General features: G+C 41.2%; 1 protein-coding gene across 6 annotated transcripts in view; it reads right to left on the bottom strand.

Moving 5' to 3' along the window:
* The window catches only part of CEP85L (centrosomal protein 85 like), a 157928-nt gene that overhangs the window by 113958 nt on the left and 19225 nt on the right, over nt 1-24745 (bottom strand). Inside the window, exons 1-3 of one of the 6 annotated variants that reach the window (XM_042795748.1) lie at nt 16867-16987; nt 15313-15373; nt 14270-14331 (exon numbers count right to left, since the gene is read on the bottom strand). The exons of 1 other annotated variant lie outside the window; for it this stretch is intronic. In XM_042795748.1, the coding sequence (XP_042651682.1) occupies nt 14270-14315 (46 nt within the window). In that variant the 5' untranslated portion in view covers nt 14316-14331; nt 15313-15373; nt 16867-16987. Of the gene's footprint in view, nt 1-4554; nt 4795-5357; nt 5376-11713; nt 12041-14269; nt 14332-15312; nt 15374-16866; nt 16988-24745 lie in introns of those variants that run through there. 4 more of the 6 variants (XM_042795746.1, XM_042795747.1, XM_042795750.1 and 1 more) reach the window with 4 other exon arrangements.

Genomic DNA, 24745 nt, shown 5'->3' with positions numbered 1-24745 from the left:
CTGTCCCATCCAGCTAAGTAACCACACATCTCTTCAAAAGGAGAAGTCTACAAATCAACACACAAATGGTCTTTCAGTGAACTGTTTGCTGTATTGTAGGAATGAACTTACTTCAGCTGGAAAACGTTTAAGTTTACTTAACATAGCTACAAGACTATTACTGCTGAAAGATTAAAGAAAACCTCACTTTGGTGCATATTTCATGCAGAGCAAATCTTTGCCAATAAATAGTCTTCTTTTTTCAACTGCTGGAAAGATGACACAAATAATGAGAAAAGGAAATGAAGACAGGGGAACCTAAAATGCAAAAAAAACCTTTCCAAAAAGTAGACACGAGAGCAGATGTCATAATTTAACATATTTAAACATAAAAAAAAAAATAAAAATCTGACAGTCAGCTGGTAGAATGGGGCAACAGCAGCTTCCTTCAATCAAAGGTGAAACAAAAGATAAACTGGATTCTTTCCATCTGATATCCGGACACAATAAAAAGAACCAGGCAAGTAAACGCTCCTTGCAGACACAAGCAAAAATAAAACTTAATGGACAAATAAATACTCTTGAAAATAATGTTAAAAACCGGCATCCCAACCTTGACACCTAGACAAATATTTGTTAGCTGTACTTCATCTCTATGATCCTTCTGCAAAACAAATTGCTAATTATATTAATACAAATGTCGAAAACATGTTCCAGGTCTACAATGCAACCTCTTATCTTCTGAGATGACAGTACACTGGTAAGAGAAAGTTTCTAATGCTTTCAGGGAAGGTGGCCAGATGACAGTTTCAGGACCCTTTTCACAAACACTCTGGAGGTGGTGGAAGCTCACAGCTCTACCAGCTGGCCATGAGCTGAGGTACCAGAAGGTCCTAGTCCCTCCTCTCACGTGAATGCATCTGAGAGTAGGTGGATGATACAGCTTAATCTAAGTGCAAAAAGGAACCGGGCAAAGTAGGATGAAATGACAGCCCTAACTAATGAATTTTTACATTTCAGTTTCTCAAAAGTACTTTACAATGTCAGATAGCTGAAGTATGATTCATCCTGAGGACTCATATCCTTTATTAGTGTGCTTTCTTGACAGAGCCTGCAAACTATTTAACTAAGTTCTCCTAGTTTTTCAGTTGGAAACTGATAAGAACGATCCTAAGTTTGAAGAAAGATAAAAATGTACAGACATGGAGGAAAGTAGGGGAGAAAAAAAGAAAAAAAAAAACAGGAATGCAAGAGTTTAAGCAGAAGAATGTTGAGACCTCTTTACCAACCTTTTTATTTGTACAGCCTGATAACATACTGCCCATCATACAAAAGGCCATACTTATTCTCTGTACTATTCACATATAAAAGAATTAGTTTACTAGAAAGAAAAGTATCATAAAACAGTAGATGGGAAAAATGAAATTAGAAGAGAGAAACTGAAAGAAGAAAATCCTCAAAATACAATCCTCAAAGTAAGCATACACCTGATTGGCAGTATCAATTAGAAGAACGTGACTAGGATCATATTTTAAGGAATACAAACTTCTGCTCCAACTTCTTGAGCGTGCTAAATTTTAAGCAGATTGTATCACCAAACCTCCATCTTCTTTTGCCTCTGGAATTCCTTAATAAAAGTTAAACTGGTTTCCCCACCCCACCCCCAAAAAAAAAAAAAAAAAAAACTGGCTAAATGTACAATCTCTCATCGTAAATAACTATAGCTATAAAACCTTTGTCTTCTATACAAAACAGGATTTCAGTGTGACTTTTCACAAGTTACAATTTTTTATGACTTTACAATTGCGTATGGCACTGTACAACAAGTTACAAGGTTTCTCGTGCAGGGAAATATGCTATCTAGAAGAAAGAACAGGACCTAAGAAAAATAAATACATCAATTTGACAGACAAGCTTTAGAGAATCTTGCCCTGGCAGTTAAAGACATAATCAGGTAGCTCACTCTCTATCAATCCCCCACACCAGAGTCCATAGACAGTAAGAGGTGTCCAGCTCTGTCTTTTCATCAGAGTCCAGCTGGCTAGCTTATGCCACTGGCTAAAATGGGTTTGAGCTGAAAATACTGTTTGACATTAGAGCTAATCGGATCTAATGGTCAGCTGCTGCGCAAAGGCTGGTCACCTTTCCCAGCCACATATTCACTGTTGCTTCCCCAGCATGAGCCCTGCCACTCCAGACCCCACAGAAAGTGGTTCAGGAACAAAGTCACCGCTTACACAAAAGGTTATCTGCTAATTTGATTTCCTAAACTGACTCAGCAAGGGGTCAGACTAGAAGCAGTGCTAAGGAGGGAGTGAGAATGTACAGGCACACTTCTTATGCCAAGCAGCAACTAGCTAGTAACTAGGCTTATCCCTACTGCCAAACTGCACATCAAGGCAGATTCTAAACTGGAGCGATATAGGCGTAAATCTCTACTGGCACCACTGCGGACGACAAAATCTGTTCAACTAGCAGAAAGCCATGTTCAACACAGCACTGTGCTAGCTAAAGAGGTAGCAAAATCCTGAGATGGACACAGACAGTATGTAGCAATGGACTCAGCCTCCCCAATTTCTACTCTAGAAAGTACATAAAACAAGAACTCAAATTCATAACACACTTTATAATTTCTACATAGACAGAATTTAGCTGCAGTTATTTAATATCAACCCAGTGATGAAATTCCTACCCTTGTCAGGAAGGAAAGAGGTTTGCTTTCATCACTGACAGAAGCAAGATCAGGAATTCAGTCCAATTGTTGATGGCACTCCTGTGAGTTTTCTGCTTCCAGATAGAGCATTTGCATAAAACAGAACTTCAAAATACAAACTGCAGATGTTTCTTATTTCACGTTTGGCACACAGACTACATATATTACCTCATGCCTGCTATGCTGGCTTGCCTCTTTGTCTTTGGACTCAGTGCACTATTCACCCCACAGAAACACAAAATTATATACTTAGTTTCCATTCACTTCCATAGTAACTGCAGAGGAGAAAGCTACCTTTTAAACTTGGAAAGTTTATCACTTACAATATGAAGAGGGGAGCGTCTAGAAGAATAAACACATTAAGATATACTTAAAGTCCATATAGACTTCGAACAGCAAGCCCTCAGGATGTGCAGCAAATTCCTAGACTCTGTTAAAAAGCTGTGCATTGTAGGTGACCAGCTGAATCCTTCTCCTATCAAAAAAAGAGCTAACGATCACAGATTACCATCTATGTTTCAGCCCTTATTTCAGCTTAGCTTTTATGGTATTGAAAACTTTTCTCCAAATTATTTGTCATTTCAACGTTTTTCTTAAGGAATTATCTTTGTTCTTACTCTTTCCATTTGAAGAGTTAATTCAATCTCCTCTATGCATGGGGAAAAGTGAAGTAAGCACAACTTCTACAACAAATCAAAAAATATTAAATGGTTTTAAGCAGTTCCCACACTTAAAGCAGAAGGAGTCTAGCAGTCTTACTTTTTTCAAAAAAGAGCATAATTTCTCTCCTCCTTGTAATCAGATATCAGACCTAAAGATATCCTTGATGCTAAAATGGTGAAGACAGAGACGAAAAAAATAAAATAAAATGTCACTGAAACATTTTGCTCAAGTATAGCAATGCTGTAATTTTTTCCATCATTTTTCAAAGAGGTCTAATGCACATTTTACACACAACAGGACCTACTTTAATATGGACATACCAAAGACCGAGCCTCCAGACTATAGTTTTAGTGCATACTAACAGAATTATGCACATCATGTAAAGGAGTTCCCATATTATTATATTTGGGTTAAAAGGACAAAATTCTGGCTTCACTTAAATCATTAGGAAATTTTCCTTACAAACTTCCAATGCTCATGTCACAAGGCACAACTTTTCCCAAGCTCACCTTCTCAACTTCCATTCACACCTATTCAATATAAGCAAGGACAATACTCTGGAAATTAAAAAGCAGTAGTTAAAAAAACATAAAATCCTTCACACTGTACAACATCAACCCTACCTAGCATGCTTCCAGTCAAAACCAGTACTTCTTGTGTCTCCATTTTCACAACTACAATCACTTTTGATGTAAAACTTTACATTGCAGTAATTCTACCGACCACACAAAAGCCCTTGTTCAATCAGTTTGGTATTTCAGATAATGAGCAGAGAGAGGTTAATATCGCAACTGTTAGCTTTGTTTTCCAGGAAGTCTCTATCAAAAGTGATAAAGCTTTAAGTAATAGTATTTTCAAAGTGTTTTAGGGCTTCTAGTTGGGTCACTATACTCCTCCTTGTTTTCTTATTACCCACAGAACCATCTGGTCTTTGATCAGTGCTAGTCACTGAAATTTTATACAAAGCATTAATTCTCAACTATAAGAACGTGTCCAAAGGTTCAGAATTGCCAAAAGGTATAAATAGCTTTGCTGTAGAGTAGGCATTCAGGAGAGAAGATATCATCTTTTAAAGAAATACAAACTTGAAAAAGAAATTCTTATTTATTCTGAAACATTTGAAAAAGTTGCAGCTTTCCACACCATCTGGAAACTATGCTACAAAAGGAGTAAAGCAGACATTAAAAACATAAGGATACCTTATAAGGAATCTCAGATCTGACTCCAGGACGATTCAGGAATGTTTCTTGTATGAATACTACACCACCGGTCTCTTAACCTATTAGGCAGTTGAAAGCTTGAAAAGCATCATTTGCTTTTCCGCTTGCATTTGCTAAGTTTACTTTAGGTATTTTAATCAATAAAGAGGCAGCATGACTTTTTCTTGACACTACTTGCACTGTCCTTCCTCAGGAAGACTGAGATAGTCTCCTACTACATCTCCAGTCATTATCCATTATTCTGGACCTGTTTCAACTTCTGCATAAGTCCACTAATTGGTGGAAGCTACACTGTCCAATGGAATTAACGTCACTTTTTCCTGATCCTCTCTCTTAATCTTCCTTGGCCTTCATGGTTAGTCTGAAGATTAACTATATACTTCCTGATGTCATCAGCAGTGGCAAAGCAAGATTGTGCTAGGAGATTTTTCCACTATCCATCAGCTGACCGGAGAGTCAGCCCATTTGACTCCAGGTATTCCGCACCCACCTGACACCATCATAAATGCTTCCTGCAGCAATGTCTCACACTGGGGTCAGGAAACTGCAAATCTCCCCTCCAGTCTTTCTTTAACTTCAGTATTTTCCTGGTCCGGCTGCCTGAATTAGTTTGACATAATGTTGAATGACTGCTAGACCGGGCACGTGGGAAGCAGTAAGAATACATGAGCGGAAGTACACAGAGGGGTGAGAGCAACTACAGACTAGATTATCTTAGCTGTAAAATGAAATCGTGCCCTACAAGCCACAGAGATACATCCCTTCGAGCAAAAGGAGTTTACCTGTCATCTCTTCCCACATTTCAGGAACTATCATACCTTGAAAGGAAAAAAGAAAAAAATTCTCAATACTTGCCCTTCTTTTATTTGTGTTAATGTCTCATTTTACAGAAGGGTCATTTGACTATCAAAAGCAGCAAAGATCCCTGGGGAATGAGGACAGAAGGATGCACTGCCATTTACAGCATGGCTGGCTACAGACAAATAGGTCACCTGAGCATAGCTGTTCAACAAATAGGATGTTCGAGCCCAGGCATCAAAGCCAGATGCTGCAGCGAACGGCGCCTAGGGAAAGCTAGCATCCTCATGGGTGATTCCACAGGGGTCTGCCATTTCAGGACACATGAGGGATAATGGGTCAGGATTAACACAAACCTAAGCACAATTTGTGATCATATTTCCACAAGTTATTCCCTGCTCTGTGTTCTTCTCCTCTGCACCAGCCATCCACCTCTGAGCCTGTACAGCCAATCTGCAGTCTCCCCTGTCCCACATTTTGAACCTCATCAACTTGCCCTAGACACCAAGAAACTCCCATGTGGGAGCCTCAGACACAAACCAGAACCTTGTTATACTTCAGTACACCTTCCCACACCTTCTCCCAGTGTTGGCAGGGATAAACCTCAGAGCTATATATAGTATTATTCCAGGTCTATCAAAAGAAATGCTCAAAACATAATGGTTTCCTTCTTCACAAGTCGTACCAGGTGCAGGTGCCCAGGCGCTGGCAGGGGGGCTGCGGGGTGGTCCCCGTGAGGGGAGACCAGGGCTGCACCGTGCCAACACGGCCTGGCTAGGCCCCGACACGGCCTGGCTAGGCCCCGACACGGCCTGGCTAGGCCCCGCAGCCGAGATGGTGGCGCCTCAGGGAACGCGTATATAAGGAAGGGCAAAACACTGCCAGGGTGAAATGGGCAAGGTAAAAAAAGTGTGAGAAACAGCTCTGCAAGCCCAGAGGTGAGAGCGGGGCAGGAAGAGCAGGAGCTCCAGGCACCTGAACAGAGATTCCCCATCAGCCCCCAGAGAGACCAGGCTGGAGGAGGGAAAGGGCATGAGGAGAAAGGAGTGAGGGAAGGAGCTGCCACGGACTGACCACATGGTCAAGTCTCTTTTGCCCATGACAGTAACAGGTAAGCAATCTCCCTGTCTTCATCTTAACTCACAAGCTTTTCCCTTCTATTTTCTCTCCCATCGTGCTGAAGAGGAGTAGTGAGCCAGCGGCTGGGTGGGCATGTGGCAGCCAGCCAAGGTTAACCCACCACGGAAGTCGGGAAGAAAGCCACTTTTTGAATCACATCGCAAATACACTGAACATATTTTAAAGCTAATCACAACCATGAGGAGATTGTTTCGTTGTCAGTGTACAATTTCAAGACACATTTGGGCATCTGGGAGACTACTGACAACTACAACCAAATTAGCACTTTCTCATCCAAAATACAACCAGCGCAGGAATTGACAATTTAGTTTAACTCTCCAACTATTAAACCACAGGCAAATTATATGATAAAAACAAACATCCAAAGAGCACAGAAAGCAGAGCAGTTAATAGTGAGTAAGTGTAGTACTATCCCTCTTTTCCTTAACTAACCTGTCTACGACAAACAGGCTTTGCTTCCAACAATGGGAGATGATCACCTCTGGCTATAACCTCAAGTCAAGGAATAACTATTTGATTTAGGAGGCTTTCAGCTATTCTTACAACCATGCACTGTTACTGTGTTTGGCAACTTCTCCATATTTTGAAAGGCTGGGCTTCTTTAACAGATATTAAATGCCTGGCTAAAATCTTAGCATAGATAATTTGCAACTGTAACAAGCAACATTTGGTGAACATAAATCCTAGGCATTCCTTGGAGAAACTACAGGTGCTCTTATTCTAACTAGCACTTCCTTCACCACTATCCCCTAGTGCAGACATGATGGCTCAGGCTCCTTTCTACTATATACTTACTCTGTACAACTGTTTAAAACTAATGCATTCTTCTCAAAATCATTAAAATAATTACTACTTCCTTTAATTAAAGTTTTAAAAGCACAGAATTACTGAAACCACAGGTCTATATTCAGTCACTAAATGTTTAACATACAGCTAACATACAAGAGATTAGAACAACTGCTAACCCCTGAGACCAACAATATAATACACTCTTCCATCTATCACTCTTTTCTTGGTAAGTAATTAAGACATTCCTGTTTTGTACACATTAAAAGAGTGGATACTGCGTCCATAAAAGTGAAGTGCCTGGAGGGAGGAAAAAAAAAAAAAGGGCATTGCTTTTGAAGGGATGCAAGTAACTCCTGTTCACCACCACTCAAACATAGAATTGTCATTTCACGTGACTGCAATCTGTGAAAGATAGCAAAGGCCATTCTAGGAGCCAGTCTTGCAGCTGGAACGTTACATTTCTAAGCTCAGGTAACAAGTCTTTACAATGCACCACATACATACACATATATATACACTTGTAACTGGTAAACAATTTGAAGTCTACCCTTGGCAACACTTAGCTCACCATCTACTGCCTTGCCTAGCCTGCAAAGATAAACCTGCCTTCCCAAGATGTCCCAAGAGCTGTCATATCCCCGGCTGCAGACCTCCAACAACATAACAATAAAACTTGTTACAGAACTGAAATAATTGGTTTTCTGTCCACCCCTGCACCCCAAAGGATGAAAAAGAATGTCGTCAGCCCCCTCCTCAACACCCTAGCTGTGTTGTGAAGCTGCCTGTGAAGTCCATGGGTACCTGAAGGAGGCAGCACCCCATGGGCCTTACAACATGTTGTGACCTTATTGTTGCTGACACTTTGAATATGACATTATTAAATCTTTCAGAACCACGTGTGTCACGCTTGCTGCCAACAAGGGTTAAGCACAAGAATGCAGGTGTCTTCTGGGATTTGCCTGCTGAACAAATCGCATTGCCAGGGCTCTGGGAGCAGAGGGATGCAGGCTACTATTTTTATGGTGTGTCAATCACATCCTTTTGAGCACCTTACTTCTAGTTTTCACCACTCCTTGCTTTTGTCACCTAAACAGCTATTACCAGCCAAATTTCAGTAGTAGTCAACTATCGGTAATATTTGACACTGGAGAGAAGCTTGACTAGAGGTAGTACACTTTACTGAAAGTAATACTTATTATTTCATTTTAAAGTGTGTTTGTTTCATTTTCCACAGGCATTTGTTGGACACATATAGCCTAACTGAATGACTGCATGCCCCAGAGGAACAACGCACCTAGATAAACAAATTCATAGTCTTAAAGGAGTTATTAACCAACTGTGAGTTTCAAAGGATGATCTAGATGAATAAGCAAAGAGCTTGAAACACTGTATTACCCTTCACTGCAATTATTTAAATTCCTGCAGCATAGTGGGTAAATGATGTCTTTATAGAGGTATAGACTGTGCTGCAAGGTTTCCATAAACAGTTAAATATGTCAAGAAGAATGAAAGATTGTAAGTCAATCATACACATTCCAAAACCAGCCATTTAATTTTTCAGGACAGGTACTGAGACTGTAAGAAGATGAATTTATTTTGCATGGGCAGCAAACTTTGTCATTAAATCCACTGGTTAAACAGGAGCACCAATCTAAAAAAAGACGACAATCTCAGTGGCATGCAAACAAGACAGCACTTTTTTTTTTTCCAGAGAATGCATTCTTATTGAACTGAAAAGCACGAACAATTTGGAAATTACAAGAGGGAATAAAACTGAGGGCCACAAACTAAATACTCACCAAGAGTATCTTTGCCCATTATATTAAAAAAAAAAAAAAAAAACAAAAACAGAATTAATTTTCTTCTATTGCTGAAAATCTGATAATTCCCCTGTGTAAATAGTTACAGAATGCTTCAGTATACACCTAGCTTTGTAAGGAAATAATAAGATTTTCAACTAAAATAGGACTTCTAAAAGCCCATAATGATAGATAACTAAAATAAAACTAGCAAAATAGAATGCTTTTCAGTAATAAACACAGCTTAATAAGAATTAACAAGTTATTAGCTGTTATGCTCTCACATCAATAGTAAAGACAATCAGAATCCACAGCACGTAGTTGACAATAAAGAATTAAATGTATTTTGGCAAAAGAAAAATTCCTTCCGCTTGAAAAATAAATGCTTCAACTTCTGCTTCCTAGTAGGACACTACTGTTCCGTGACAAAATACTTTTCCCATGGACAGCTTCCTTCTCAAAAAAAAAAAAAAAAGCCAACCAACCAAACAAAAAAACCTAACCTGGCAATAGCATAATAGCACAGGACTTTAGTAGCCACCATCCCTTCATTAATACCTGGATGGAGCCAATTAACTTTCTCTTCTTTAGAGGGATTATGAACTTCGTGAAACAGCTTCTCGACTCTTTTAAAGCAAGACTGATGAAAGAAAGGACTACTATATTTGAAATTATAATGCACAGATATATCTCAAGGTTAAACCTTCATCTACTTGCTTTCTAATTAACCACCACTTTCTGTTAGCCTATCTTATCTCAAATTGGAGATTCTTCTACAAGTTTTGCTACCTTGCACTTCTACTGCTTATAGATAAGCATCTATTCTGAACTTATTAACCCTGGGTATTTAAAGGACAAAGTGAGTGGGAAAGGAAAGAAAAGCAATACAAAAAAATTGTTCTCAAATTGTAAAGACAACTTTGTTAAATAAGCAGAAGGAAAACACTTATCCAGTAATCGACTGATCAGAATTGCTGACAAATTCAACACGGCTCTCAAACACTTCATCTGACCCCAAACAAAAGGGAAGACACTGTAACAAATGGGACAATCTGAAGTTTTCTGAAACAAATGAAAAATTAACACCAACCGTCTTTGTAATGGCCTGAAGTTAGTGCATGCTTGTGGTATAGCCTTCTAATATGCTTGCCTCAAACACAAATAATCAAGAACTGAAACACCCTAAATTCCTGCAGTTTCCATGAAATTAACTGAAATCTCTGCTCAGCACCTAGTGCTCAGAATACCCAGTATCTTTGCAAGCTGTAGCACAAAGATAATGAAACTCCATTATTTTGCAGGAAGCATTTAAAAAAAAAAAAAAAAAAAAAAGAAAAAACCCCACAACACTTCAACAAGGCAAACATGTTATACATAGAAATAAATAACTTAATAATAGTACAGAAAAGAAGAACAATGTCTTCTTTCACATTATAGGGACTGAACATTAGACTACTTGTAGAGATTCAGGCAGCTGCTGAGAACATCTTAGTAGCTCTTATATTTGCAAGAAAAACCCTGTCACTCAAAAGCAAAACAATCCTGCCATTTAAATACATCAAACTAACTGTATACACATTATACAGTCATATTTTGCAATCCCAAAATTAAAACATCGATCCAAATTTCTGAAGGAAAAAAATTATTCCAGCAGTTAAAACAATTATTCTAACACTTGTAATGGCAGAGACAAACCACAGACCTTCACAGTGATCAATTACTTTAATAACTCAAAATATCACAAAACATTTGCAGGAACTCTGCCAGAGTAGAGCAGGTGATATAGGTGGTAATATTTTCAAATTCTGAAAAGGGCATCCAGAAGAGTAGGTACCTAGCCTTACCTGCCCCAAAGTAATGCCTGGACGGCTCTGCAGTCAATTCACCTATTTTCCTCTGCCCGTTCTGACAGCCTTTATGGTTGAAAGTTAGCCTGTGGCTTACAGGTAGGATGTCTCCCCAGTAACAACCTAACTCCAAGCATAAAATTTCGACAGATCCCTGCCAACCTCCAGGAACTAGGCTCTAATTAATGCAGAGACAGAAAAGTGGTGGGGGAAAAAAGAAAAAAAAAAAAAAAAACAAAAAAAAAAACAAAAACACTCTACCGATTTGTTGCAGTCTAAATTTAAAACTAAAAGCATAATCTTCTGCCTAAGGGTATGCTAACAAAACGGGGGGGCAGGGGCGGGAACGAAAGCCCCCAACAAGGAAACGGATTATGTAGGTTAAGTTGAGCTTTTATCATCCGCTGCAAGGTCCGGCTAAGCAAACACCGAGCCCCGCGGCCGGCCGGCCCGACCTCGGCAGGGGCCGAGGCGACGGCGACAGGCCGACCCCCTCCCTCTCCCTCTCCGGGAGGCCCCGCCGCCACGGCCCCCCCTCACGGAGCCGGGGGGGGGGGGGGGGGGGGGCGGTAACGCTTCCCGCCCGCGGTGGGGAGGAAGCCGCTTCCTCAGGCGCCTCTGCGGGGACCCGGGAGCCAGCCGGGCCGGGGGAGGGGGAGCGCTGCGGCCCGCCCGCCCGCCCGCCCCACCGCGACGGAGCCCTTGTGGCCTCCCCACGGCCCCAGCCCTCCCCGGGACGCGCGGGTGGCCGCGGGGGCTCCTTACCCGCCTTGTAGCCGCGCAAGCCGAGCTGGGGGTGCAGCCCCCCCCACATGGTGCCGCGCCGGGGTGGGGGGGGGGGGCGGCCGCTCTCCGGCAGCGGCGGCGCGGAGCTCCGCGCTCTCCGACGGGCGGCCGCGGCCCGGATGGCCGGTGGAGGCGGCCGCTCCCGCTGCCGAGGGAGGTTAGCGAGGGGCTGTCGCCGCGGGGGGGGCGGCTGCTGCTGCTGCTGCTGCCTGCGCCGCAGCCATGGTGCGGGGCCGCGACGGCGGAGAGCGGCGGGACCTCACCACCCCCTCGCAGCAGACAAAACTTGCTTTATTGCGCTGCCGCCGCCTGCCTCTCCGGCGCTGGGAGCGGGGCGGAGACAGAGGCGGGGAACCCCGCAGATGCTGCTGCTGCTCGGGGACGAAACGCTTACATAACCCGGCCCACGGGGAGGGGGCGCGGGGCAGCGCCGGCTCCGGGGGTGACTCCGCCCGGCCCGGCCCGCCGCCCCCCCCCCCCCCCCCGGTGCCCGGCGAGGCGGCCCCCGCGCCTCGCTCTGGGCGCTCCCGTTGGCCTCGGGTTTGTGAACTTACTCGCCCGGCCGCCCCCGAGGTTGCCCGGGTTGGGGACGAGCCCCCGGCGGGACCCGCGCCCCCCGCGCTGCCTGCTCGCCTGACCTGGGATCGAGGGAAAGGCCGGGGCGGTCAGCAACGGCGGGTAACTGTCACCGGGGAAAACGGTTAACCGAAAACACTTCATGTGGCGTTAAGATAATTGGTAAAGAAGAGTGAAATGCCTTACTCCAGAATTGCGGCATGCGAAATACCCAAGGCCCGTATGTGCAGATTTAGTAGCGTTTATAATAAAATCACAGTTTTCCTGTACTTTTCAGTAAGAAAACAAAGTGGAAAGGAAGAATTATAACGTTAACTTGAACGATTAATTCCAGCAAAAGATCATCAGTAACATCATAAACTTAAAGCCACAGGACTGGAAACAAAATGCTCCTGTCAGCAATAATCCAAACCCAGTAAGAGGCTTCCCCCCCTCCCAAGTTTCTTCGAGGTTTCTCCAAATACTTGGGGAAAGAATTCTGCGATAGCAGCCCTCATGTTACTGTTGTACGCAGCTGCAGCCCAATGGTCCCCCTTCTAAACTACCTTCTGAACAGGTGTACCCTGACTCAATCACCAATCCACATTGCTGGACAAAAACATGAAGGAGAAAATATTTTGACAGCTTCTAACTTAAGAGTAACCATCCCCAAATTACAAACCCTACCACCGCCAAGATAAGCAATGCTTTAGACAGCATTGTGGAGTACGATGGACATTGACAACTTCGGGAGGTGAAACAAGAGCAGTGATGTGTTCATGTGGAAACATTCACAATCAATCAATAAAATCTGTGTTCAAACACTTCCTGCTGACCTGATACATTTTTAATTAGTAGCTGATGATCACAGAATAGCTTTTATCTCTTTGGAAAGTTATATGTTATATTTCAGCACAACTCATATTTTATTTATGCCTAGCTAGATATTCATGATGTACTCAGTAGAGGAGAGGCCTCAGAAGGACTGGCATGAGCAGGTAGAGACACTGCATATTGTTATTCTGTCCTCTTTCTTATCCATACAAAAATATCCAACCCTTATGTACCCACTGCAGCCCTGACATGACGTGCACTTCTCACCAGCCTGTTTTAACGATGGAGCATAACCATCACTAGGTGTTTTACAGGTAGAGTTGTAGAAACATTGGCTTTAAAAAGTTAGTAAATACTGGATAAAACCCCAAATACTAAAACGCCAGGAGACCCCATCAGAACCTTCACACTGTTGCTAGAGGTCCTCTGAATGATAAAAGGTCAGAAGCATTTTCAGGAAGCCACAAATACTGTCTTACAATAGAAGACCAACACAGGAAACTAAATTATTGTTGATAATGCATCAGTGAAATTGTCTAGCCTTTCAGCCCCGAAGCCAACTTCAGTATCGAATAATGATTGTGAAAGAGAGCACGGTAGGTAAATGTGAATATAAGAAGGAAGAATAAAAGCTGAAGTATCTTGCAAAACACTCAAGACCAAGAAACATGCAAACAACTTAGTTCAAGACCTCTTTAAAGGAATTGTCTGCATGTAACATTTGTTGCATACTATTTTGTTGGATAAACATGTGCACTTAGGATATTTACAGGATGATGCAGTGAGATGTGATGAAGCTGAATATCGAGAAGGGGAAGACATCTAGCAGCAGGCAAGGAGAAAAATGACCTCAACACTGCTGAGCTCTCAAGTTTGTGATGCTGTCCTGTAATGCAGTTGCAACAATCCAGAAGTGTCTCCGAACCTCAGAAAGCTGCATGCTTGGAAAAGGTGTGCTAACAGTTCTGCCATCTCCTAATAAATGTCACTGCAGTGTTTTTATGTACCTTGCTATTGCTGTTCATGGAAGTGTTAGTTTCCTATGTATCTCCTGTCTACTCATCAACCAGAGAGGAAAAAAAATAAAAACAAACAAAACCAAGATGAGGGTGGCAGAACCCAACCAGGTGGTCTGGCTTGAATCACCTCTGACAGCAATGCCATGTCTTCCAAGGTGTCCCTGCCAGGGCATCTGTGCTTTGACAGTCCTACAGATCAGAGCAGAAAGAAAAAAAAAAAAAAAAAAAGCTTTAATTTAATCAGTCAGATAACAGAACCTGAGACGCGTTCATCCTTTTGACTGGATTTTAAGTTATTTTTATAGAAACTGAACATAATCAGTAAAGCTTTTTTGCTACAAATAATCTCAGTGCGTCTGTCTGGAAACCGGACCAAACTGAAGCCAGTAGTTTTACTCTATAAATAAATTTAGCTTGTTAATGCTGTATGCACTATCCAGCAATGTTTTACATCTGCAGTTTGCTTATGTACACAGTTCTAGACTGGGAGCTGTATTTGTTTGAGATTTTCAAAAACCTCTTGAAAAAAGTGTGCTAACTGGCTTGGACCTCTTGCAGAGATGAGTCGGTGCTATTTAATGCTGCCGGAGCAAGGCCCGACTTTCACATGGATCTCAGCTTGGCAATGCAGGGGCACTGAGGGCATCCCGAGCCCCTCTTCTTAACAAGTCTCTGCTGTCCCACGAACGAGGCCCAACCACTGACTCCGGTCCATTCCACGTGCATTTGTCCCTCTGTGCCTAGCAGAGCCTACCTACGCTAAGATGACTTGCATCAGCTTATCACCTCTTACATCTCTTGGGCTGATAAGAATTATGAGTGTGGCAATATGTGTTCCAGTACTACCCCACTCAGGAGGGGCACAAGGGTCTCAATACTCAGAAACCGGCAGTGCGGTACGAGGGAAAACTCATGTAACCTTACATGTGAATCAGTGGTAACTGGAAACGGCCTGCATCCCCGGATAATTATTGTGAAATATGATGCTCCAGACAATGAATGGACTCAAGCTCTTATTGTCTGAAAAGCCTTCTCTCCACCTCTTTCTTCTGACACTAACTCCACCCTCTTGGCAGAATCAACAAAGAAAGATAACAATAGAAAGTAACAGTTTAAGCACTGGTACTAGGCAGATGCTGTCTCATTAATGTCAATTGCAGCACATCTTACCCAAGGGTTTGTGATCTATTTCCAGGTTCAAAAATCACATTTCTTTTTTATTTTTTTTCCACTGAGTAAAAAAAAAAAAAATGCTCTAAATGGAATTAAGCTGAAGCATAACCTCTGAAAGCAGCATTTTTCTTTGATTAAAGCCAGAAATGCTTTCAATATTTATTCTACACACTTGCTTTCACATTTAATAGAATTAAAAAATTATTTAAAAAGCCTGAACACTAAATAGCTAAACATTCTTCCAAAAGAATGCAGACTTTTTCCCCTATCTAATTAAGATTATCAAGCATGTGTGCATTCTATCAAAAAACATCAGCGGCATTTCTACATACACATCTATATTGTAAATTACTTTGAAATTAAAATCACAAATTTTCAGTTACTCACTTGCTTCACTAAGTACAGAAATCATTTTCCCCCACCCACAACTTTTTCAGTTGAACACTGTGTCCTAGCAAAGTCTAAACAGCCTTTAAGAAGCCCTAGAGCAATTTCTCCTGCCTTGCAAAAAATAACTGTATGTTACAAAGCAAGATGTTAAACTGTATTGGGTGCCACTATAATTAAGAACAGATTCGCTTACGGCATAAACGGCACCCCTGCTGGTAGGGGCAGGTTGGCCTGCAAAAGACTGAAATGCTCCACTGAAAATACATTGTGTGCACTGCACAGCATTAACAATAAACTGTGTCACCTCATATCTGCAAAACAGGCATCATGAAATAACATGGTGTATACACATTTTTATTTTTGCCTTTCGTACAAGCAGCAGAGAGTGCATGTCTTTCACAAAGGAACGGAAATTGCCACCAATTTGAATCTGCTTTGCCCTGTGCTTTCAGTAACAGCTTACACCATGGGAGAGAATAAAACCAAGCAGTTTGTTATTACCACAGCTATGGTTTATTGCCAGCCTCCTGAAGTTTCAGATTCTTCTTAACGTTCCAGGTTTCAGAATCAGAGTTTCACCTGAGAAATTATTTAAATCATTGCTAGAAGAGCCTTGGGAGTTAGGGATTTTACATAGCTCGTTACTGGTGGGTGGGTCAAGCACTTTTTTTGTGTGTGTGTGTGTCATATGGTTTAAAATAAGTCTAAAAGATTTAAATCAATTCTGTGTCATCAACTCTGATACTGCAGGAAGAACAAACTATGCAGGGGACTGGATCCAGTGACATCTAACCAGTAACTTGTGAAGATAATCAGGAATTTCCCAGGTATGTTTTTCTAAAGAGGAAAATTCTGAGTTCTGCTATTCTACTTTCCCGTTTCTCCATTCCCTCCTCTCCCAAAGGCAGTGGGAAAGAAGGGGAAATAAAAATTATTTGGGAGGAGATGGAGAGAATATGTAAAAACCTACAGGCCAGAGGCAGGCCTTCTCCTTCTCCCAAACTTCCAGGGTCAGCTCCTAAAAAGTTCAAGTCCCTGTATCAGAGCGGTGAGCCTCCTCCCCTAGCCCCAGTGGGACTCACTAATATATCCAGCTTCCGTGCAAGACATTACGCTTCCACAAAAAAAAAATATTTTTAAAAAATCATTTCTCCTACTCACATTGCATGCCTTTTTAACAATATCTTCAGTTCTCTTGTTCTTGAGCCCACTCATGTCACCTTCACTTTCTATGAACACACTGTCTGATTTTAGGAGCACACACCCTTTTTTTCCAGTCGGTCTAAGATAAAAAGAGATAGCAAGATGTAAATCCTCTTGAGAGAGAGGACTGAGTCCTCCTGGTGATATTCTACATCTATTATGATGCTGAAACATCTGATGAAGGCCATACCTGGGACCTGTTTCAGTTTAGAGGCTTCTTAATAATCATTAATAAAAATTTATAATTTGGTGCTTAACAGTATTCTTTGGTATCCTTCAGAGATAAAGACCAGAAAAATGAAGAAAAAGAAGGCATGAGATAACTGTGCTGCCAGTCATCAGACCAGGCGGGCACAATTCACAAAATGGCTATACCAAAACTCTTTCAATTTGGAATTATCAAAATACCAAACTTTTTGTATTTACTTTTCTGTGCTAAAACACATGCTAAAGCCTAAGAAGCCGCCGCAGTGCTGCAGTTCAGGTTTTCAATCTGACTGCCACTGTCAATGCTTGAGTTTTTACAGCTGACACATTACTTCAAGGCAGCCTTGTTTGACTTTGTGTGATACAACAAATGAGTGCAGAAGGATAAAGCATTGGATGATACTGCTATATGATAATTTTCAGATTTTTTAAGCTGGTTTATGTAAGTTAAACTCCATCTCAGATGTGAAGTATTGCCATATTAGAAGCATAAAACAGACTTAGACTGACCTGTTTAAAACCTACCTCCTTCAAAGGTTAATCAAAAAGCACCCCCCTTGTATGCAGCCACTGAAACAAAGGATCAGACTGTGCAGTGAGGTTCCCTGCTCCATCTCCACCTGGTCGTGGAAAGGAATAAAACCCGCTTTCCTTTTGCAACAAACATCCCTGTTGAATTATATAGCTTTTGAGAAATACAGAATTTAAAATCACAGGTGACTGTATACAGGAAGGGCAAACACCCTACAGCACAACCAGACAGCAATGCAACATTGTATGAATACTTGGAAATTTCTTCCAAGTGGCCATCATTATCTGCTTATAGCCTGAAATATATAGTTTGTTTACTCCAAGTCAGAAATACAACCTATGAACATTACCAGTCAGAAAATTATCTGGTCGCTTGTGTTTGAGCCAAACCCAGTATTGCTGTAAAGGGATGAAATTTCAGTAAAGTCAGTGGAATTATGCCAGGGCTCAGTTTAGTCAGCTCAGTGCTGTCATATGCCCATATGCAAAAATTGGATGGAAAAAATTATTTCATGTTTTAACTATAAATATAATTAACTTCATGAAGCTCCCCACCCCATTTTTTTCTCCATTGACTTCTATTCTACAAAAATCACTGACTGATTCTACAGTAATTCACTACTGTATACTATAATAATGTATAGTATTATAGAAGTTTGTTTTCTCTCAGCAGCGAGAGGTCTATGCCTAAAATGACGCGGTATTCTATGCTGGTAGAATAAAATCCAGGGCACCTTTAGACCAGCCCAGCACACCCGCTGCAGATGTCTCGGAACCAGCCTGCTCCCTGTACAACACAGGAGGGCCAGCAGCCATCGGTTGTGGCCCTGCTGCGACATTCCCTGTGTGCAGGACAGGCAGCCTTAGAAAACACGCTGGTTTTGTTACGCCTGAGATGGCAAAGCACAATTTGCTTATATCTTGTGCTTCATGCCCTTCAGTCTTTTTAATAGCAGTCTCATATTAAACTAAAAAACATACATATCAGCACATGCTTTCTTAGACAAACCCAGTTCACCCAAGAAGGTAGAAAATTACTGAAACTCAAAAAGTGGACTGTACTAGTTTGTACTGACCACAGTGCCCGTCAGATTTGTTTCACAGGATCTCAGGGTTAGTATATGACATATGTACAAATCTACCACAGTATCCTTAGACTGTTTTGCTTTCGACTTAAAATTAACACAGACGAGAGTGTTTATTAAAAGTAACTTTATGATTCTGGCTTGGCTGTAAGATCGTCCTCTAATATTCTACTTTTAACACATTGCTTGAGTGACCAAATTGATCTGTGAGGCATTTTAGTAAACATGCAACCTGATCTTTGGTCACAGAGAAACAACAAGAAATTGAGCTTCTAAGTGAGCATGTAACTTTAAATGTACATAAATAAAAGAAGCATAGAAGTTTAAGTACTGGTGCTTAAATTGTTGGGGACTGTCCCACTAATTAGGAATCCCATGGTTTAATAATTGCATATCGTGCAGAGCACCAGTGTGCCATTCTAATACCTCAAATAAGAATATCTGTTTACATCAATTTAAGTTAAAGAATCATAATTCCAATTTTCTGGTTAATGCAGAACCATATGGTACAAATATGCTCTATACTTTGACCATTTAGTTTTCTCAGCATTACTATCTTATGAACTGACCTGGTTTCAGCTGGGATAGAGTTAATCTTCTTCCTAGTAGCTGGTATAGTGCTATGTTTTGGATTTAGTATGGGAATAATGTTGATAAACCAGGGCTGGGGGGAAGGAGTGAGCGAGCGGCTGCGTGGTGCTTAGCTGCTGGCTGGGGTTAAACCATGACATAAGCCAAGCATCAGAAGGTCAATCCAGAATGTGGGAAGGTCCCCCTAGCTTCTGAAGGGAGACTGATTGCCATTTATTCACAAGGTAAGTTGTTTGACCCACCCAAATGAAATGCATTAATGGGAAGAGATAAATAGTCTAAAAGTTCAGAACTGGCTGCATCCTTACAAAACAACATTATGTATATGCTCCCGATGTGAAAATCACAAAGAACAAAAAATATACTGAAACAGGACATGACAAGCAATGCAGGAAGCTAAAATGGACAGCAACAAATATACATTAAGAAAGTGCAAGAGGCCGTCATCCACGAGACTCCCATCTGCAAACTGCCCCAGCAAATACTCCATGAAGTCAGTTCATTCATGGAAGTCCTTGCTCAGAGACACTGCTGAGCTTACGTTATGTGGGCCTCTCGTGATGTTGGCCCTGCTGGAACACATCCCCAGCAGGCACCATGACAAGATCTTTACTCAGCACAGCCATTGCAGTTAAAATGTAGAACAGAAAAGTGAGGAAGGAAGTAAAAGGAAGCAGACAGTTATAATAAACTATCTTGAAATACATGCAAATATGACTTGTCTTTCACTTCTATGTTTGAAGATAATTGCCACAAGGATAAGCTCACAAAAATTGGATTAAAACCACAAGAAACCCATGTATTTTGCATTGTATTAAGGGTAGAACTCAAGACCTGATTTTAAAAATTATTAATTGAATCACATATTCCAAAACCACATTTGCTGCATTTATATGTTACTGCTTCTAGATGTTACTGATATGCAAGAACACATAAGTTTAAAGCATAAAAATGTGACCTCTGAAAGTTGATTCTAATAGCCCTCTAATCTGAAGATCTAAAACCCCAGAAGTATGTAACAAACTCTAAAAGCCGAACATATTCAAACAATAATATCTAGTCAGTGCTATATATCCTTGAGCTTATATATTTCAATTTAAGTAAATCAGTCTCCCTTGCACAGAGATAAGAAAACTGAGCTGTGTAAAACAAAAACTACCAGCCATTTTACTCGAGTCTATATTTAGCATTTGCTATATCGTGCTTTAATTGCCGAAACTGCCTCTACAGAAGCATTAAAAAATCACTAGAAAAAAAGGGCTTCATGTCATCAGTGTGCTTCGTGTCATCATGAAGCATATTGAATGTTCAGAAAAAAGCTTCTCCTTGCAAGATTTACGCATCAGTTTTGATGGACAAAAAAGTTCTAAAATTCAAATGAATTATCAATATTTTGTTTCCCTCAGATAACCCTCTTGAAGCTTATCATCACAAACAAAACATGACCTATTGCAAATTCAAATTTGGATAAACACAGATGAAAATAAAATGTTGGCAGATTAGTTCCTTCTTTAAAGACAGCAAATAAGTTAGTAAATACAGTAACTTCCATTGGGCTAGCAACTCAATTTGTGAGCCAAGTTGGATCAAACAGATCCACTGGTTTGAGAGACTGTGAATTGTGTTTCCTTATCTAATGAAGTCCCTAATTTTCCCTCACTGGGTTTTTTAGCATAATCTTTCACATGATTTTCAAATATAATTTTACATGAAGTATATATAGGTACTCAAACAGGACCATATGGTAAGAGACCAGTTTGCTAAAGACTCATTCATTTAAAATACAAGCAAGCAGTCGCTGAAATGGACTTTCTTGCAGAGTCCTCAGCAACCGTGTGCCTACAGCTGCAAGGATTTCCCACAGAAATTCTTTTTGCTATCCCAAGTAGTGATTGCAATATAGGGTTTTACTGCCTCTGGACCTCAGCCACTTCAAACATTTCCACAGCGCACGGCGTGGGGTGCACACAGCCTGTCCTCCCTGCCTGATGGCAATTCCATACGGAGCAGCACAAGACGACACTAAAAAGCTCCCTGATGCGCTGTGGTTGGATTTACTAAATAAGGGCAGAGACAAGAGTTATTAGTTCAGTGCAGAAGAGGACAAGGGTTCAGGGTCCCTGCAGGGAAGCTCTGCCTGATGCACCTTCAGGGTCCCCAAACCCACCTGCAAAGGCTTGAAATGTAACTTGACTGGCTGGACCTCAGTACTGACTCCAATGATTGTATGCAGGATGAACGAGCATATTAGGACTGCAGAACAAATGATCCAATTAGTTGTGCAAGTTAATCACACAGTTTACCATCCCAGAAGACCACAGCTTCGAAGGAACTTGGGGTCTGGTTTTCCCAAGCCATCGTTCCCCATATGGTGAGCTCTTTGCAGAACCCACTAGAGAGAGAGTGGGACTATTTGGCAAAGAACAAAAAGCCAGATTTCTGAATGTGCTCTTCCCCCACCCACCCCTATCAGCTCTATTTTTAAATACAAAGCTAGCTCCATAGAATTTCCTGAGATTTGACAGTTGGTCACACTGTTACAGATTTAACAGAAGAGTGGCAGACTTGGCTGGGCTTACTGCTCAGCACAGAAAAGAGAGAGACCTGCCCCTGTAAACATGTCACAGTGTCGGGAAGTAGCATTTGCTGGACGAGAAATGAGCGTGATGCAGGTCTGCCCCCATTAGGTGCACAGGACACAAATCCTTTCATCATATTTCAGCTTTGATGCAGGCACTGCCAACAGCTTCAGTCCTGTTCAACTACTGCAAATGAGTAGGTGACTCATTTAGTGGGTTGCTAGTATCTGCAGAAATAACTGGCAAATGCATCATAGGAGTTATTCGTGATAATACATATGTGTGTGGGGGATATATATGTCTGTGTTGAGGCTTTCAAAGGGAGGGTGTAAAATATCTGTCCCTCCAGGCCTCGATGATGCATAGCTCCTCCTCAAAATCTTTCACTCTTACTCTGCTTTGCGCTTTCCGGTATCACTTCCAACCAGGTGGGAGTGAGTCCCGTCGTGGCCATTTCAAAGACGGTGAAAACGGGGCACACAACAGCCCACTATCGAGCTGGGAAGGGAGTTCAGGGCTCTCCAGTTTTAATGCTTCCCTGTTAGACAATGCTAAATGTACTTACTACCCACAGAATTGTTTATTCATAGCTTAGTAAGCTGAGGTTTTGCTAAAAATTGATTTTGCTGTAACAGTCATATCATTATTACTAACCAGTTTCAAGTCTATTATCTAAATTTTATTCCTTTAAAAATATGCAGGGAGAAGCCTAACAGTCCAATTACTTCTATGCTGGGCACAGCTATTAGAAAAAGTGACAAAGAATAGATAAAATGAAAAATTAATGCACTTTTTAGAAAACTACTGTTTTCATAATACTATTAAATACTATTTTCTGAACACTTTAATAGTACATAGGTTAATAGGGAAAGAATGGTTATACTAGAAAGAGGTTCTTATGAAAGACAGCTTTAATTTTTCGAATACCACAGGTTTTTCTGGCTGGCAGAGTATTGGCTTGCCTAGTAAAAACTGGTTCACCTTGGAAAGAAGAGATGGGTATAGGATGTACCCAAGAAAAGACAATTCCTCTTGGCTGACCTAAGCAGAAGTACTGACTTATGAGTCTGAAAGGAGCTCTTTATTACAGAACAGTAAGTTGCTCAGTAGCTATACAGAAGGGTAGTTTTCTGTTGTGGGTTGTTTTGTTTTGGCTTTTCCCCCCAAAAAAAATGAAAGGAAGTTGCAGTTAGCAGTAAGCTCATAACAGATTTTGGAACCTTAGCAGATGGTAATGAAGCGAGTCATGGGCGATATAGTAAAGAAGGTGATCTTCCACATCTGCAGAATAGGAATGATGGGAATTAAGAAGACAATTCTGAAATAACATTAACTTCCAGACCATAATTAAAGCATAGTTAGCATTTTAGGAATAAGAAACAGGCTCCTGGTAGGAGGCCTTGAATTTTAATTTGCTTCTTGAACAGCATGAAGTGCACTGTCAGTTCTCACTAAATAAACAGTCAAATATAAGTTTCTGGATGATACAAAGAAACTTATATCTGTAGTATGAAGTAATACCTTTTCAGAAATTTGTCAGTATCAGCTTCTAGAGTTTTCATGTTCTCCTCAAAAATTCTTCAGATCAGAAACTGTTCAAGCTTGCTTCAATGTAAAAGTTTTATGCAGACAAATAAGTAGATTGATGAGTCTTTTCTTTCTTCCTTGCTTTCATGTAGTCTTGGCAGTCAGTACTGAAATCCACTTTGGGGACCAAATCCTGTTCCAAATCAAGCTGATGACTGATTTTCTAAACTCACATAGGGTCAACCATCAGCAAGATATGTGTTTAGTTCATGAGCTCCCCTCATACAAAGTGTTCCAGAAAGAAGTAAACAAAACATAACAGTTATTTGTCCTCTCCATAAGAATGTAGTGACTTTCAGAAAGAGAATAAAAAACAGAATGAGAGAAAGAATGAGAGAGAGAGAAGGAAATAATGAGACAGAACAAGAGAAGGGGGACACAAGAAGAAGGAAATAAAAAAAAATAGATACAAAGAGGCAGAGAGACTTAGAGAAGAAAGTGAAAAAAAAAGGAAGAGAATAAAGGAAGGCAAGAAAAAGAGAGAAATAAAGAAAGAGAAAGAAAAATAATGAAAGAGGGAAGCAAGGATGGAAGGAAAGAAGGAAAGAAAGGGAAAGGGAAAGGGAAGGAAGGAAGCAAGCAAGAAAGGAGACTATCCTGGTTTCAGCTGGGATAGAGCTAATTTTTGGTTTTCTTTCTTAGTAGCTAGAACAGTGCTGCGTTTTGGATTCAGTATGGGATTTGATATGGGAAGAATGTTGATAATGCACTGATGTTCTTAGCTGTTGTCAAGAAATCAAGGACTTTTCAACTTCCCATGTCCTGCCTGTGTGCAGGTGTTACTAGAAGCTGGGAGGGAGCACGGCCAGAGCACCGGACCCAAACTGGCCAATGCAATAATCCATATCATATAATGTCATGCTCAGCAGATAGATGAGGGCTGACTGGGAAGCTTGCTGGCTTGCTCCTGGGATTGTGCTTCCATGATTCTCGCTTCTCGGGGATCGTAAGCCAGGAATGGGCTGGGCATCGGTTGGCAGGTGGTGAGCAATCACATTGTGCATTACTAATTTGTATTTTCTATCATTACTATTATTATTAGAATTATTATTTCAATTCTATTTTATTTCAATTATTAAATTGTTTTTACCTCAACCTACGACTCTCCTTACCCCTCCAATGCTCTCCCCTGTCCCCTGGGTGGGGGGAGGGTGAGCGAGCGGCTGAGTGGTGTTTGGCTGCCGGCCGGGGTCAAACCACAACGGTCCTTTCTGGTGTCCAGTGTGTGGCTCGAGGGGTTGAGAGAGAGAGAGAAAG

Source organism: Tyto alba, unplaced genomic scaffold, assembly GCF_018691265.1.
Source record: "Tyto alba isolate M040663 unplaced genomic scaffold, T.alba_DEE_v4.0 Super-Scaffold_22, whole genome shotgun sequence".
NCBI lineage: Eukaryota > Metazoa > Chordata > Aves > Strigiformes > Tytonidae > Tyto > Tyto alba.
The sequence above is the reverse complement of the archived record's forward strand: the minus strand, read 5'-3'. Positions and strand labels throughout refer to the sequence as shown.